This window comes from Leuciscus leuciscus (genome assembly GCF_965113295.1).
Source record: "Leuciscus leuciscus genome assembly, chromosome: 17".
NCBI classification, from domain to species: Eukaryota; Metazoa; Chordata; class Actinopteri; order Cypriniformes; family Leuciscidae; genus Leuciscus; species Leuciscus leuciscus.
In genome coordinates this window covers 3,726,486-3,743,396 of record NC_138741.1, presented here as the reverse complement: position 1 = coordinate 3,743,396, position 16,911 = coordinate 3,726,486, and the positions used below count along the sequence as shown (strand labels likewise).

The following is a 16,911-nucleotide window of genomic DNA, read 5'->3' as shown; positions in this document are numbered from 1 at the left end:
CAGCATCATGTATTTTCTGATGTCAGGTTCGCATCTTTTCTCTTTATTCCAGAGCATTTGATGTTTTGTATTTATTATCTTTGAACTGATTATGAAATTGGCATGATACATTTACCTGACATAATAAATTGTTACATTTGATTTTATTCCGACTGACTCTGAAATTGTTTTCCCAAGTAGATTAAACGGATTCGTATGTTCCCGCAAGTTTTGCGTCAGAATAGTGACGACTTATATTTGGCACTAATTCAAGTGTACTTGGTTTTGCAAAGACAAGAAGTGAATTTCCGTTTAGGGCAGCAACTGCTGCTTGACCAACCTAAATCTGTGTGTGTCTTATCTCTGTTTCAATGTAATGTTACTTTAGATAAGTGTATGTGTTAAATCACGGCATGGCCAATCCAAAGCTATTATAAGAGAAGTAAAGTTGGTTGACTTATGGCGCTTTTCCACTGCATGGTACGGATCGGTTCGCCTCGGTACGGTTCGACTCGGCGCGGAACGGTTTGGATCGCTTCGCTTTTCCACTGCAGTTAGTACCGCTTCACAGTGGGTGGGACTGATCGTTATAGTTACCGTCTCTACTGCCATTACATCATCATATTAAATGCGAATTTTCCATTCCATTCCCCATCCACTCCTCGGCAACCAAAGAGAGGAACGTCTGCACCTCGTCCACTGACCACGATTCAGCTTCTTTTTTTTTTTCTTTTTTTTTTTTATACTCTTTTTTTTTTTAAGCAAATACTTTTAAAACAGGCGCTACAGAGTTGGCTGTTGTCTACTGGCTATTTAAATCTAGCGGGTTTAGTGTCTCGTGTCGTAAATACAATGACGCTGGTAGTGATGATTCTGTCTGACCAATCAGTGATCTGCAGTGTTTTCACGTCACATTTTAGTATCGGTACGGTACGCTTGGAACCTCAACAGAGGTGGTACCATTTAAAGCGAGCCGAAGCGAGCCGTACCGTGCCGTACCATGCAGTGGAAATGTGCCATAAGTGAGCCGTACCGAACCGAGCCGTACCGTACCATGCAGTGGAAAAGCGCCAAAGCGTGCCGTGCCGAACCGAGCCGTACCGTACCATGCAGTGGAAAAGCGCCATTATATCTGTAATAGTGGCCATACCTCTACTTAAGTAAACGTTACTTTAAATTCAAGTGTATGCAAAATAATGGGGGCTATATAAAGTATCTTTGATTGTGTAAGCGTGAATGCACCATCTCAGGAATACAGCAATTACCTCTGTTTAGTGACCAAAGCTGGCGAGATTGTGATCGTGAAACCCGTATTAAACAGAAGGCGTGAGGACCTCTGAGCAACATAGTTTCCTAATCTGAACGGGTAAAATATACTTAAAGAGTTCAAAAGAATAATAAAACATTCGCTCACTTTTAATGATGCTCAGATATCATTAAAACCTTTTTCATTTATGGAGTCAGATGAAATAACAAGGTAATACATATGATAAAATGTATTTAATTTAATCTTGTTGTGTTGCGTAAAAGAAAAGACCTTCCCTGTATTATTGGAGACCACCATTGGACTGAGATACGGGCTTACAAAGGCCACTGGGCAAATTTGGCCAGGCATTTGGACTACTCTTTCGAAGGACATCCTGGGATTTTTAATGACCACAGAGAGTCAGGACCTCGGTTTAACGTCTCATCCGAAGGACGGTGCTCTTTGACAGTATAGTGTCCCCATCACTATACTGGGGCATTAAGACCCACACAGACCACAGGGTGAGCGCCCCCTACTGGCCTCACTAACACCTCTTCCAGCAGCAACCTGGTTTTCCCAGGAGGTCTCCCATCCAGGTACTAACCAGGCTCACCCCTGCTTAGCTTCAGGGGGAGACCAGTCTTGGGCTACAGGGTGATATGCCTGCTGGCTTTTTAGTAAAGGCCCGTTCACATCAAGGACGATAACTAGAAAGAAAACAATAAAGTTATCTTTATAGTTATCGTTGTTGGTGTGAACGGGCCTTAAGATTTAGTTTGGCCGCAGTACCAAAAGTTTCCACTAGATTAAATTTGTCTCCCATTCATTTCCAATGTGCTCAGTTTTGACCGCGAACAATACAAATGTGACCATTTTTTTCAGGACCATTTAACATTTACGAATCATGTCCATAATTTTGTGTGTGTGTGTGTGTGTGTGTTTTCACATAGCAAGTGCCAAAACCTTTATCAAGTCAAAAATGACCGAAATATTTCTCGACCAAGGCATACGCAGAATAAAGGGGCGGGGCCTCAGTTGAGTTAGTTAGTAGTGTGTTGAAACTGGCAGTTATGGTAAGGGACGGGACATTTCCCAAACACACTCGAAGCGTTCGACCAATTGGTCCAGCTGGACCTTCAATTTAAGCACTTCAACACAATGAATTTCTTCAGTAATGCACAGCAATTTTTGTCTATTGCATTTACAATTGTAATTGTCATATATTCACAGAATCAGTGAATTAAAAAAACGAAATCCTGCATTGCATTCCATTATTATCCCATGTACATTATAATCTCATATTTCATTTAATACTGTAAAGTATTGATACAAATTTAGGATGAGCAACATTCTAAAATCATATTGTAGAACATTCCAGGTCGACGGTCACTGGTTACATTAGAAAGCAGCCGCTATAGGCTTTGGATCAGTGCTAATAACAGGACAAATCAACTGTCTGGCTCACCTAGAATTGGCAGGTTGTCTTCCAGGAGACTGAAAATATGTATTTGCAGGTGACAGGGTTGAGGTGACAGGATTAAACCTGAAGACTTGGAGATAATCTGTCAATCACAATGGGATTTTATGATACAAATAAAAATGTTGCCTTTAGAGGTACAACAGCTTGTCACTGGGGCAGTATCCTTAAAAGGACATCTTTGTACCTTTATTACTCCTAAAAGGTGCATATTAGTATTAAGGTACCATGAACCTTTTTGTGGTAAAAAGGTACAAAGATGTCCTTTTAAGGAGTGACAAGCTCTTGTACCTCTAAAGGTAAAAAATGTACACATTTTTATTTTGTGTAAGTCTTTATGTACTGCAGCTCGGTTTCGACCCTTCGACCTTTATAGCTCTCCGCAATCAGGAACTAAACAGGGGTGTGTTTCCCAAAAGCATGGTTAGCCAACTATGTTCGCAAGTTCCGTCGTTATCAACATAGTTCAACGAGTCTGTGTTTCCCGAAACCATCGTTCTAACGAACATTCGCAAACAGCATCGCAGAGTTGTGTAGTTGGAACGACAGATCTCGACCTGTGGTTAGAAGCAGGGTTTCTAGTTTGCCGACTCTGGCTCGAACATGAAAGGCTGGTTGGACTAGTCTTCCGTTGTTGACATTTTGATAATAACGTGTGGATAAAACGTTTCTGTGCCGCTAGATAATCGTATCTCTGCTATCAAACTACAAAAATGGCCGAACGGGGTGGAGTTGAACCGAGTGTCGCCCATAGACATGTATAGAAAGGCTAGATGGCTCAAGGCGGAGTCAGCTGTGTCGTCACTTGGCGGCCATCTTAGGTCAGGAGACTGCGCTGCTGCTCCCTGCTGCTGTGGACGGAAGGTGAGTGACATACGCCAACTAAAATGCTCGTAACTTGCTGAATTCTTGACGGATTTACAAACGGTTTGGTTTATTACAAACCTTATTAACGTGGCTATGATTTGTGCTGATGCCGTTTGTGGCTATAATTTTTCACAAGTATGCAGTTAAATAGCCGCATCCCTGACGTTTATGACACACCAAGCCGTTTGAAAATCGGTTGAAAATTGAGCAAAATATAGTTATTTCAGCACTACATGCACAATAGACTTTAATGTTATAACTGGACGAGCGGTCCTGTCCTAAGATGGCCGCCGTGTGACGTCGTCGGGTCCCATTGGCTTTCAGCGCCGGTAAGCTATCTAGCCTTTCTATACATGTCTATCTGCAACCTGGAGAGGGGGCGGGGTATGAAGTGTCTCAATTGCATTTAAAGAGACCGCACCAAAACGAGTTGCTCTCAGACACACATCAGAAAAGGGGTAGAAAAGGGGCCTGTGGAGCTATAATAATGAGGAATTCAGACCCAAGCATTGCAGTTCCGCTTTATATAGACTACAAATGTATGATTTATATGTAAAAAGGAACGATTTAAAAGCATGATTTGTCTCCTTTAAAGCGCTGTTTTTGAAGAGTGTGCATGTGCGAACGTGATCTACTATGTAAGAACGAGCCTATGATTGAATTGCGAAATAAAGCAAAATAACTGAGAAAAATGAGAAATAGTCTGTAATTAATAGCAAAACATTTAGCGTTAATTCGATATCAAACAGATTCATTAAAATAAGTTATTACTCCACCACGTGCGTGACGTCATAAACCACTTTGCGACAATACGGTTTCGGGAAACAGTCGTGACTAACTAGTTGATTTCTTCAGCGATGCATCGTACTATAGTAGTGAAGCAGCGAGTTACGGCGTTTTACGGGAAATACAACCCAGAGCGTTACTGACAGACTGGGAAGAGAGGAGCTGCAACAATGGAGAATATGAGGAAAATAATGTTTTTTGAACATTCAAGCAAAAAAAAACTATTCTAGTAGAGCCCCAAAACAAAATCAACACTGTAAAAGGGCATGATAATCATAAGTTAGTTTTGATACATTTTACAGAAAACAAGAGTTAGACTTTGCTTTGTATCTTGATTAAGGAATGTTTAGATATGTGTACTGAAAAACAAGACAAAAATACTAAAAAGGGCTGTCCTGACAGATATCGAAGACGTGTGATTCACAGAGCTGAGGGTGAAGTGAGCGCCACAGACGTTCAGATGATCTAGAAAGTGGCAGCGGACGACACACAGATCTATCAAATGACCCTGATGGCCACCGTGAAGCTGCAGGCTGGAATTAACTCAATAGATTCTCATCGCATCGGCAGGGAATCTCAACCACGCCGTTGAAGACCTTATTACCGTATCAGCCAGAAATCTTTCGAGCAGAATCTGAGCAGAAGAGTGACGCTGGGTGATCCATTATCATTATTTACTCTTCTCAACATCAACTACAGCAGCACAGCGAGTTAACCCGGAGAAAGCAGCATTTGCAACACATTTAACCCTATACTGTATCATATTTGATACACGAATGTCTAAAAATGATCAACATGATCTGAAAAATCTGTTGCACACAAACTATTACATGCCGTCTGTCGTCTGATTGATAGTTTAGGCTTGTTTAGCAAATAAAAGGCCTTTTAGTATTGTACAAATGTGTCTTTTTGATGTGAAATTTTTACTGATTTTTATAATGTACACATAAGAATAACTTTTATATTGTTAGCAATATTTCAAGATGAACACTTACTGGACTGAACTTTATTATCCATACATCATTTTTTAGAAAAATCACAAGTCTGATTTACATTTTGATTACTTTGTGTCCATAGAAATCAGCATCTGCACCAAATTGCATATTTTTGCTCACACTATAAATAGAGACAAAAAAGTAACAAAACACATATGTAACTATGATTTAAGATTATTTATGATTATTGATTATATTACTAACATTTATGATTATTATCAATGTTGAATCATGCTGCTTCAGTTTGGGGTAAGCTATATATATATACAGTATATATATACAGTATATTATATATATATATATATATATATATATATATATATATATATATATATATAATTCAAATATATATATATATATATATATATATATATATATATATATATATATTATTCAAAATATATATATTATTTAAAATATATATATTTAGCAAGGATGCGTTAAAATGATCAAAGTGACAGTAAAGGCATATTGTTTAAAAAGATTTCTATTTCAAATAAATGTTTTTCTTTTTACCTTTCTATTAATCAAAGAATCCAAAAATGTATCAGGGTTTCCACAAAAATATGAAGGGCCCTATTTTAACGATCTGAAACGCAAGTGTCAAGCGCAAAGTGCAAGTAAAATAGCATGAAGGAACGTTTGCGCCGGAACACGCCTCTTTTTTTGCGCTGAACCGCCCAGGGAGCGCAAGTTCATTCCCTAGTTTAGCGACGTGCTTCTGTGGAGGGAAAAGTCTGCTTTGCGCGGGTACAAAATAGGAATGATACATGCGTCGGTGTACAAAGTCAATTGCGCTGGGTGCAAGATAGGGCCCGAAGTATGCAAAAATGGTTTTCAACATTGATAAAAATAAGAACCATTATTAATAATTGAGCACTGATAATAACTGATAATAACTGAGCACAGAATCAGCAAAACAAAATTTGTGAAGGATCATGTGACACTGAAGACTGGAGTAATGATGCTGAAAATTCAGCTTTGATCACAAGAATAAATTATTCACATAGAAAATAGATATTTTAAAATGATAATAATATTTCACAATACTATTGTTTTTACTGTATTTTTTTATCAAATAGCAACCTTGGTTTACTTACTGTAAGAGACTTCTTTAAAAAAACATTTTAAAATCTTTTACGTTTGCTGTAAAAGTTCCAGACCGGTGTCTGTATTGAGTCAAACACTTTTGCATGATGACAAGAGAACTAACAAGACAACTAATGTACTGCTAGTCAAAAGTTTGGACAGACTCACAGTGTTAATTATGACTATTTTCTACATTTATGTAAAAATGCAACAGCAAGGTCGTGGGTTTAAATCCCAGGAAACACGTGTACTGATATAAATCCACATTTCAAGCCACTTTAGATTTAATCATCCGTCAAATATATAAATAAACTATTTAGAAGACTTTATTTAATTCCCTACTATTCTAATTAGACCTCCAAAGAAATTTGTTTGACTTTTTCATCTTTTTTGTCCATTAAACTCGCTTACAAAGCCTATCAAATACCTCAACTCTTACAGCCAGTGGCATCTGTTTCAGTCTATTCAGACTCAACTATGGTCATTCGTCCTTGTGAAGTGTGTCTCATCAGTCGGCAAAACAAAAAGCAAAACGCTTTCATTAAAAGACCCTATAAAATCATCTGCGTGTGTTTCAAGTTGAACAGTTTCAAGTTTCATGTTTCAGTGGCGACAGTAAGAGTTTCACTTATTAAATGAGCAAACCTTTATCAATCAATTTCAAAAAGATGGCAAGAAAACATTTACTTTTAAATACACTACCATTCAAAAGTTTGGGGTTAGTAAGATTTTTTATGTTTTTGAAAGTCTCTTCTGCTAAAAAATACAGTAAAACTGTGGAATATTATTATTAATTAAAATAAATGTTTTCTATGTGAATATATTATAAAATTTAATTTATTCCTGTGATCAAAGCTGAATTTTCAGCATCATTACTCCAGTCTTCAGTGTCACATGATCCTTCAGAAATCATTCTAATATGATGATTTGCTGCTCAAGAAACATTTATGATTATTATTGTCACGGTCGTATTAGTCACGGAATACATAAAGACGGGGAATACGTAGAATAATCTTTAGGGCCCTATTTTAACGATCTGAAACGCAAGTATCAAACACGAAACGCAAGTAACTTTGTGGGCGGATCTTGGCGCTGTTGCTATTATACCGGTGGGATAAATGACTCTTGCGCCCAACGCAAATCTAAAATGTGTTGGTATGAAGTAGCTTCATTACTCATAGGTGTGGTTTGGGCGTAATGTGAAATAAACCAATCAGAGCGTCATCTCACATTCCCTTTAAGAGCAGGCGCGCTTGTTCCATGGCGGATTGCTATTATAACAGCGGATTTGCCAGACACACGCCAGGAGCGGTTTACAGCCGAGGAGACCGACGTTCTCGTCAGGGCCGTAAAACACAGAGAAGTGACATTGGGATGGAGAAACACACCCAAATTAGCTTCAGTTAAACAGGCGTATGATAATTTGGGTAAATGCGTAAGCTAGATTCATGCCTATTTTTCACATCTTCATGGACACCACAATGATTTCCCTCGTGTGGAATATTTTCCCTTGTAATTATGTATGGTTTGCAAAAATGTCAACTGCTGTGTCTGTGTGTAGATGAGAGAAGCAAAGTGTGTGTGTGTTGTGCACACGCTACATTATGGCCATGCGCCCCTTAAAATAGCATCTGAATAACGCGCCACTGACTTTAGACTAGGTTTCTCCTGGTCTGTGGCGGAATTGTTTTCTGAAACTGCAAAATAGCACCAGGGAACGTTTGCGCCGGAACACGCCGCCTCTTTTCCCTGAACCGCCCCCGGGAGCGCAAGTTCATTCCCTAATTTACCGACGTGCGTCTGTGGAGGGAAAAGTCCGCTGTGCGTCGGGTGCAAAATAGGAATGATACATGCGTCGGTGTACAAAGTCAATTGCGCTGGGTGCAAGATAGGGCCCATAATCAACAAAAACACCACTAACATTAACGATGACCAACATCACACTGAAGCAAACAGGAAGTATTTATACACAGGGAAAATGAGGGAACTAAACAGGAACAGCTGGACAAAGATTAACTAATCAGTAACCATAGGAACTAACGAGAACTAATATAGAAATGACAAGAACTAACTAAACTCAATGGCCCTGTCCCGAATGGCACCCTAAGCACTCGTGGTCTTCCTACGAGTCCACACTTCCGTGACGTAACGCCGCTCTGACTGTCGGGAAGAAGTCTGCTGTGGCAAAAGTGCGCATCGAGGGTGCATATCGACCGCAAAGGGGGCGCTCGCGAGCACCCTTCTGAGGCCTGAAATGACAAATGGGACACCCCACGGTCTCACAGACTTAACGGACACGCACACGCGGCAGCCATTGTAAGTCCACAAGACTGAAAGTGCATATGAAGTGTGCCATTTGGGACAGGGCCAATGTTGGAAACAGTTTTTGCTACTTAGCCCTCTGGTGCTCTTCGGTCACTTTTGACTGAAACATTTTACGTTTTGGTTTTTTAGAATTGTTTACTTCATCGGAATGGTATGAAACTTGGTAAAGGCTTTGGCACTTGTTATGTGAACACAAAAATGTTAAATGGTCCTGAAATAATAGTCACAATTGTATTGCTCGCGGTCAAAATAAAAAAAATTTAGATATCAACCTCAAATTTGGAACTCCGCTTGTTTAAATATATGGCTTTGATTTTCTCCTATTTTTAGAGTAAAACATGTTTTGGAAAATATATATTTCATGTATAATTTAATCATATTAAAATGTAATCATTTATTTTTCGTAATAATAAACTTAAACTTATATATGTAAAAACAACAATAAAATCAGCAATAATTCCGCCAAGTGTCGAATAAGTATGTCAAATAAAAGTATACATCTCTTTAAAAGAAAAGAAAATCTTACGAACCTAAACTTTTGAACAGTATAGTATTACTCTCACTCAAATATGTTTTTGGCCACACTTTGAGTGAGTGTCAAAATTGACAGAATCCTCTTCAGCTTAAGTATATCATCTCAGTATTTTGACACTGCTGGGAACAAAGGCTTTGCTTTGTATTCTAACCCTTTGTGTTTTTATGTAAATCCTCACAGCCCACACACAGTATGGAAAAACATAATTCTGTGCAGCCAATGCTTCAGCACAGTAAATATTATCAGTAAAGGTCAAAGCCAATTTCAGCATGGAACTCAATATTTCATATGACCAGTTCTGCATCAATAACTAACTAATGAAAGCCGAGTAATTAATAAATCGCACCTTCTTGATTATCTCACAATCAGCGATCACAGCATCCTCACTTTTTTTCCCCAAAAAATGGCAATCATCAAACTCAGTGGAGAATGAAGGAACATTTAGGCGAGGTAAGTTTCCAAATATGAAATGGAGCTCATTAAAATTCATACCTGTCGTGAATCATAATGGAAATGAAAAGGCAAGGCTGGGCTCGGTGACAAAGACGTGGTGGATAAGAGCTGTCTTTTTTACAGGGTGAGTAAACATTTCAGGACAGTATTATTAGAGTGATTCAAGAATAATGGCTGATCATTTAAAAGCCAAACATGTATTACGGCTCGTGTTCATGTCAAAGACAGAGATATTAAACGCTGATTCGCAGATAACGACGACACCCAACAGGTCACATGCAGTTTTATATTAAGGTTGACTAATTACCCAGCTGTGACTCTGTTACAATCTGTCATGTCATGCTGGAAGTAAATCACCGGCCCCAGGGACCGATCGCGATAGATTTGTGTTTCAGCAGAGCCGAAAATGGCGAAACGCTGTGCATCAAATTCATTATGTTCAGAATATAATTATTAGTAGTGCTTGTGAAACCAAATATTAACCCTGATATTGCCTGACATATGAACAAAATAGTCAGATCAAAATCCTTTTTTTTATTTTTTATGGAACCATTTATTGAACCTTTGAACACAATCACACACAAAAAAAAAGAACGTACGGCAAAATTTGATACGTCATGCTTTTATGGCTCATATAGTATGATAGATGAGAATATGGAGGGGAAAAACAGCTCAAATTTATTCAGAGGCCCAAACTGAACAAAAATATGACATTTGGTGCAGATTTGGTGACAAAAAGTGAGATGAAATTCTGATGATTGTAATGTAAATCAATGAGATCTTAATAACAGTATGGCGGAGACTAACATAAAACACATTTAAATATCAGTCATCACTCTATATCTGCCAATAATGTCTTAGTAAGATGATATTTAAATGCTTAGTTTTATGATCTCTGTAGTTTTAAAACATATAATGCAATGCAACACAATGATGATTGACAGATGAACAAATAAACCTTCCTCAAAAGCCTGATGATCATATTTGAGTCTCACATTTTACCAAAAAATGATGCATAGATAATCATGTAAACCTAAGATGCTCCAGTAAGTGTTGATCTTGAAACATTAATAACTGACTAAAAATCAGTGCAGATTTCACAGCAAAAATACATGTGAACCACGAGCTTAAGGAAGGCTTTTACTTCCTGAAAAAGTATGATCATGTTGATCATTTAGGGGCCTTAAAAATCTGCGTATCAAATCTGATCCAGTCGGCTTTATAGGGTTAAACTTCCCCAAATCGTGTGAGTTGAGGTGAGGTGTGCTGTTATTTTACGAAGCAATTTTCACCCGAGCTGTATCTAGAGACCAGAAGATCACAGGAGACTCTTTTACACGAGTCGGTCAGTGAAAACACAAAACACTGTATCAACCGGAGAGCATCTAACTAGCCCTGATAACAACCTGTCATGGCACTTACTGCAGCAACACACACAACACATCAGAAACTCACTGACAAACATCACTCTCGGTTTTCTTAAAGATGTCAAAACCTGAATTATATTACCAAGGTTTATGAATACCATGCTAGTTGACTATAAAGCAACCCCACGACTAAACCAGTTAGAGATACACAGCTGCAACTATCAGATTACAAGACCATGAGTCTGGTCCTGCAGATCATGAATAAAAGATTTGTGACTTTTAAGGTTATAACATTTATGTGCCAATCACAGCCTCCGTGAGGCGCACTGGCAAAGTCTCCAAATCCCAAAGACAAGCACACGAGAACTTTCCAGCAGTGTTTCCAGAGACACATGTGTGAGTTGGATCTGAATCAAACCTCACAAATATATATAAGAGCCAGATTAGTGGCTCACATGCCCATCTGCACAAGCACACATAAGAGACATCATTTGTTGAGGTGGAGGTTGCGGCTGCAAAGCGATTATGCAAGTTAATCTGAAGTTTACATCTGCTATACATGACTAATTACCTAATGTAAATCATATTAATTCATTATGAGATATTTTTTGATACAATTATGATGCTTCCAGAGTTGCAAAGTCTGCAATTTTAGCTCATGGTTTTATGTTTTTGACATAAAGCATTCTATTACTTATACTGCATAATAAATAACAGTAAAAATATGCATACATATTTCAAGGTTTGATGATTTGACAGAATACTACTATTGTATTGTAAGTAAATAACAGTAAAAAAAATAAAAAAATGCTTACAAATAACATGCTTTGTCAAACTATCAAACCTTGCAAAACAGCATGCATGCATATTTTTACTGTTATTTACATATTTATAATATGTATGCATGCATATAACTAAATAACAGTAAAAACATGCATACATAGTATGTCTTGTCAAACCTTGCAATATGTATGCATATTTTTGTATACTCCTATAATACGCAGTATACTGTAAGTATAGTGCTTGTCAAACCTGATGTAATCAGGATCCAAAAGCAGAATGTTTAATTAATATAATAACAAAAGAAATCAAACACGGGAACCAGAAAACCAGGGAACCAGAAATAAGCACAACAACAATACACCCATGTAAGTACAAAACTCGACTAAGAACACAGAAAGACTGGGGTATAAATACACAAGGACACAAGGGCTGTAAGTGATTAGTTGCTTAGGAGACGAACAAGAGTATTTATGGAAAATAACAAGGCAAGCAATGGAAACAAAGGAAACAGGAACTAAATACACAAAGTCAAACAACAAAAACAATAAGAACAAAACTATACACAAAATAAGAGTCCAAAACAAATCAGGGGAACATGAGACAGTAATCATGACACTTTGCAATGCATATTTTTATAACTATTTACTTATATAATATGCAATAAATATTAGTATGTATTGTCAAACCTAGCATACTTGTTGCTGTAACGGTCACCAGCTGGAGTACCCTTGAAAGCCACCAGAGCTAGGGCACTCCACACCAGACTATCATGATTCACTCACAACTACATTTCCCATAATTCACTGCCCGGACTCATCATCCCTGATTATCACATTCACCTGTGTCTCATTATATTGTTTAGTTCACCCTATATAAGCCTGGTTCACCTCATTATTCCCTGCGAAGTCTTGTACGTTATTCCACTGCATTTCTGAGCATTTCCTTTGTTGTTGTTATTCCTGGTTCTTGATCTCTGCCCGTGTCCTGGTTTTCCTGTTTTTGCCTCACCCTCTGGATTTGTCTGTTTGTTGGATTGCCTGCCTGTGTATGACCTTTGCCTGGATTTTGACTGCAATTCTGAATAACACTTTAAATAAACTGCATTTGGATCCTCAACCTTCTTGTCTCGGAGCAGTTCGTAACAGTTGCATATTATTCAGTATAAGTAAATAACAGTAAAAATATGCATACATATTGCAAGGTTTGATGGTTTGACAAAGCATACTATTATTTATATTGCATATTATATTAAAAACAGTAAAAGAAAAAAACTTTGCAATATGTATGCATCATTTTACTGTTATTTATTTATAATAATATGCGATATAAGTATAATGCTATGCCAAACCTTGCAATATTACTTATATTGCATTTTGTATTTAAATACAGAAAAAAAAATGTTTTGTTTTGTCAAACCTTGCAAGATGTATGCATATTTTACTGTTATTTACTTATAATAATAATAATAATAATAATATGCAATATAAGTAATAGTATGCTTTGTCAAACCTTGTGATATTTATTGCATATTATATAAGTAAATAACAGTAGAAATATGCATTTATAGTATGTTTTGTCAAACCTTGCAATATGTATGCATATTTTTGCTGCTATTTACTTAATAATATGTAATAATAAGTAAATAACAATATGCATATTGCCAGGTTTGATGGTTTGACAAAGCATACTGTTACTTACTTATATTTATAATATATAATAAAAGTAAAATGTATATTACAAGGTTTGATGGTTTGACTTTAAGCATACTATTATCACATACTATAAGTAAAAGTAAAAATATGCATATATTTTAGTTTTGTGTATATTTACACAATTATTCATCTTTATTTGCATTTACATCATTCCTTTTAACGGGCAAGTGAATCAGCAGGAAAATTGTTTCATTAGAAAATGTGTAAAACACAAAGTAAAAGCAGCACAGCATTGTATGCATTTACATTATACAAGCATCACCCTCTAAAGATTAAAATATTACAATACCAATGATGCTTTTGGGTTCTGTTTACTCGCTAGTTATGAGCATGACATTGTTCATTGCACATTGTTATATTGACATTTACATGAAAGCAAGCTGGAAATCCATAACATAAGTAGGCTACTAAACCAAGACCCTTGCTTTATAGAGTAAGTACAGTTTGAGTTTGGAGCAAGTTTGCATCGGTCATCTGTCTGTCTTTGTCATGCATACTCTCATCATTCACTCAAGTCTCGCTTTATCACATGACCACAGTTTTCATCTGTGAGATTAAAGATCAGATCAAAGGTGAAGCCTAAAAGCCACTGAAGCACAATAATCATCATTATAAGAGCAGAAATAACTGCTTTAGTGCTGTGTTTCTCAATGAAGTAACATCATTCTGCTCTCATAACTGTACCTGCCTTTGACTCTCTCTCTGAGCAGATATCAGACGAATGATTTCACTGTACTGGATGTAGCTCAAGAACACATTTATTAGGAAAAAATCTGTATTGATTTCTGTTCTTACTGACATCCAATCTCTTTCACAGAGCCTCTCTGCCTGCTTTTTTGGGGTAACTCTCGTCAAAACCTAAAGCAGTGAGCCAGCGTTTATTGATACCTCTGAAAATCCCTCCAATCTGATAAAGGTCCTGCAGTGCAACTGGCAAGACTCCATTTACCAATTAAGAAGAACATGCCCACCACAAATGCGCAGCACCAGACAGAACGTGTTAAAACAAATAAAGCAGCAATCAGCTTTGGCTGAGCAAATCCTGGGAGAGGGCATCTCCGAACACCTCAGGAACAGTGCGAATGAAGCCACTCCACACTGTCACACATCATTATCTCCACAAAGAGGAATACAGCAAACGGGAACAATAGCACAAAAACTCATTCTGCCTTGAGATTACACTGTCACCTCAAATCTGCTTTGATTTCTTCTATCAATTATGCAACATTTCCTGCATGCTTGTATTGTTATTTTTTTAATCACCAATGCTGAAGCAATAATGAGATTTTTTTTACATCATTTTCCAGTTATTTTCAATTATATTTTAATAGCTCGTTATCTCGCCCTCTTTCTCCCACACCTCATTTATATTAAAAACCTAATTATTATACCCTGCTATGAACTCACTTTGCACCTTATTTATTTTAGTGCAAAAATGCCAATATATTCCAAAAACAATGACGACAACATGACAAGGAAAAGCCTGTACGTCTAAAAGTCACACTGTAAATGTGAGAGCTCAGAAATGTTAGGGTTGTCGTCCAAATACAAAATGATTGGCTGTCTTCAGATCTGCAAAGCACCATTTTAAAATGCACAAGATATATGACAGAAAATATCTACTCAAAATATCTAAACAACTGCACATCTCACACCTGTCAGTTGTAATTAGTCACATTTTATGTCACCACATAAGAACCTGAAATCTCATTCTCAACCATTTGTTCAAATATGACAAAAAAGTGGCACTCAAAATAAAATAAAACTCTAACTGACTCAAATCCAATAATAGTTTCTCTCTTTTTTACTAATATAAGAGGAGCATCTGAAGAAATATCATGTGTAATCTCTCTGCCATGTACTTCATTAGTCACAACAAATATTACCATGAGATTGTGTTGGATTTCACAGCACATCTCAATCATAAAAAAGTTAGGTAACACTTTATTTAAGGGTCCTTGTTACATATGTTACGTGTACAGTAATAACAGTAAATTATGCAGTATTACATGCAACAAACCCTCAACCAAACCAATCCCTCATCCTAACCCATACAGCCCTATAGTTAATCAATCTTACTCAGTACTTAAATGTATAATTACACTGTAAAAAGAACAAAAAAGGGTTACAATTCATGTTAATGTGTCAGTGTTACAGTGTAATTATACATTTAAGTACTGAGTAATAATAATTAGTTTAGGATTAGGGTTAGTTCTATGTAATTAATGCACAATTTATATGTTACATGTAGTTACTATAGTAATTACACTGTAAAATAAAGTCTTACCAAACAAAGTGTAACCCAAAGTTAGTTAAGCAAGTTACTCTAATCTAAACGCGCCTGACACCGAAAAGCTGCATTTATACTCGCACATTATACCCCTTGAAAGCGTACTAGCTCAAAACTACCTGATCTGTAATGGCTCCTAGGTGCCTGTTCCGATCTGTCAGCACATTAGTTGAGTTGGAGCTGGATTTCTTACCCATGTTGGTACCAGGAGGCTGGCGGGTCTCTCGAGCAGATCAGGCTGATGTTTGGCGGCTGCGTTCATCTCCCATGCAGCCTCTGGTTCGGCGCACTGAAGTCACACACACTTGGATCTGTCATTTATATCCAGTGATGGCCGGGCATCGCGCGGACGCGGCTCCGGGGTCCAGCATCCAACTGGACCTGCCGGAGATCAGCAGCTCTGTCTGTGCAGATCTAAATCAGTGTGTGTGTGTGTGTGTGTGGAGACGCTCGGGGTTTAAAGAGGCATCCACGCACAGCTGAAGTGGTGTGGGTTATTCCTGTGAGTTGGACAGAGACGCGTGGAGGATGCTGGAGGATCGAGCGCAAGTGTGGAGCGCGAGCGAGCGTCTCCTCCTGCTGTCTCAGATATGATGCGCCTTCAGCGCGAGCGAGTTTAACCCATCCGTGACTGGACTCTAAACACTCTACTAGGGCTGGCCGATATATTCACGGAATATTTATATGATGCATAAAGCAACATGCTAAATATCGTGATGATTGATTTTTTTTTTCGGTTAAGTTTAGCAAACACCACGTCACTGGTCTAGTTTCTTCCATGCAATCCTTCTGCATCTGTGTTTCAAACTTAAGTAGCAAAATGGCGTTTGACTTGTTAAGTTTGATTAATTTCCGCGAATCTGTCAATCTCGATGAATCGATTCGAAACTCACTCAAGACAACGTTTGCGTCATAACTGAGATCGTATTTCAAGTCAGATGATATTTATGCTCTTTATGACTAGCCTCAGTGTTGATTTAGTGACAAACAGTTCGAAAAACTAGATT

At 37.6% G+C, this 16,911-nt stretch overlaps 1 protein-coding gene across 2 annotated transcripts in view; it reads right to left on the bottom strand.

Annotated features, from left to right (window-relative positions):
- The window catches only part of sntg2 (syntrophin, gamma 2), an 83,293-nt gene extending 66,823 nt beyond the window's left edge, over positions 1–16,470 (bottom strand). For both annotated transcript variants that reach the window (XM_082143791.1, XM_082143792.1), the window contains exon 1: positions 16,098–16,470. In XM_082143791.1, the coding sequence (XP_081999917.1) occupies positions 16,098–16,166 (69 nt within the window). In that variant the 5' untranslated portion in view covers positions 16,167–16,470. The remainder of the gene's footprint in view (positions 1–16,097) is intronic.
- Between the last annotated feature and the right edge of the window lie 441 nt (positions 16,471–16,911).